The sequence below is a fragment of the Perkinsus marinus genome (genome assembly GCF_000006405.1).
Source record: "Perkinsus marinus ATCC 50983 genomic scaffold scf_1104296931420, whole genome shotgun sequence".
Classification (NCBI taxonomy): domain Eukaryota; phylum Perkinsozoa; order Perkinsida; family Perkinsidae; genus Perkinsus; species Perkinsus marinus.
In genome coordinates, this window is record NW_003215748.1 from 1 (window position 1) to 1,028 (window position 1,028).

General features: G+C 47.8%; 1 protein-coding gene across 1 annotated transcript; it reads right to left on the reverse strand.

Annotated features, from left to right (window-relative positions):
• Nucleotides 1-104: 104 nt before the first annotated feature.
• On the reverse strand, nucleotides 105-779 carry Pmar_PMAR010604 (zinc finger protein MYND domain-containing protein, putative; the record flags this gene model as incomplete). Its single annotated transcript, XM_002786331.1, has 4 exons — nucleotides 105-212; nucleotides 259-352; nucleotides 439-570; nucleotides 612-779. Coding segments are annotated over 4 exons (502 nt in total), but the record flags the coding sequence as incomplete, so codon positions are not given.
• Between the last annotated feature and the right edge of the window lie 249 nt (nucleotides 780-1,028).

Genomic DNA, 1,028 nt, shown 5'->3' on the forward strand with positions numbered 1-1,028 from the left:
CCTGAGCGACATAGAGTCTGCCGAAATTCCTATGTAGTGCCGAAATCAGTACTGGACGGTTACCTGAATACGCCCTCTTTACTACCGTTAAAAAGGAGGCTTACCAGCGTCGGGATTTTTCAGTATAATCCATTTTGCCAGGCCTAGAAACTCCTCTGCCACGTTCAGTTTACCTATTCCTAGATTACACTCTGCTAAGAGGAGGTAACTATCTGAACGGCATGATGCTAATTACTGGAAGCCACTCCATCGAGCTACCAACGAGCTCAGTCGATGTAGCTCCGAAGAGCTCAGTCGTGAGCTTCAAGGCTTGCAGGGCGCCAGGGATGGCCAAGAAACACTCATCTCGAATCTGCACTATTGCATTCCAGCATCTTCTCCGAAGAGAGATGAGACCATAGGAACCGATGGAAGCTTATGATAGACTAAGTAACTTACAAGGAATCCCTTCGCTGTTTCCGAGCATATGTGTCGGACTTCCTCCTTAATATTAAGCAGCTCCGCTTCGCCTCTCTCCCTTTCCTCAACACTACCAAGTGCTTGCGTCCTCTCCCTCAACAGAGTCGTATCCTGACATGAGTATAACACAGTAAGGATTGATGATGAATGACCTTGGCTATGAGCTCTCGGATTCCCCTCCAATCGTGATCGAAGTGTTCCGGGCAACAGTAGTACGTTGGACACTCGTTGCATCTAATCTTCGCCTCCTTCCCACAGAGTTCGCACTCATATTTAGCCCCCTTGGGCCGATATAGACTACTGATAACGCTGGTAGTCATAGCTTAATCTCAAAATACTGATCGTATGCAGTCGTATGATAAGTGGCATGGAAACTCCATAGATCCAATATGAGATCCTGTATAAGCCCTAGGAACTTAACAACACCGATAACACACAACTGGTGTCGACTCGACACTGTCGAGTGAGAAGCCAAAGCTGGCAAGGGCGAGTTTCGAGAGCAAGAGTAAGGCTAGCCCCAATAGTTCATAACTATCGAGTCGCCCTTACACCCCATGCTAGACCTTGCG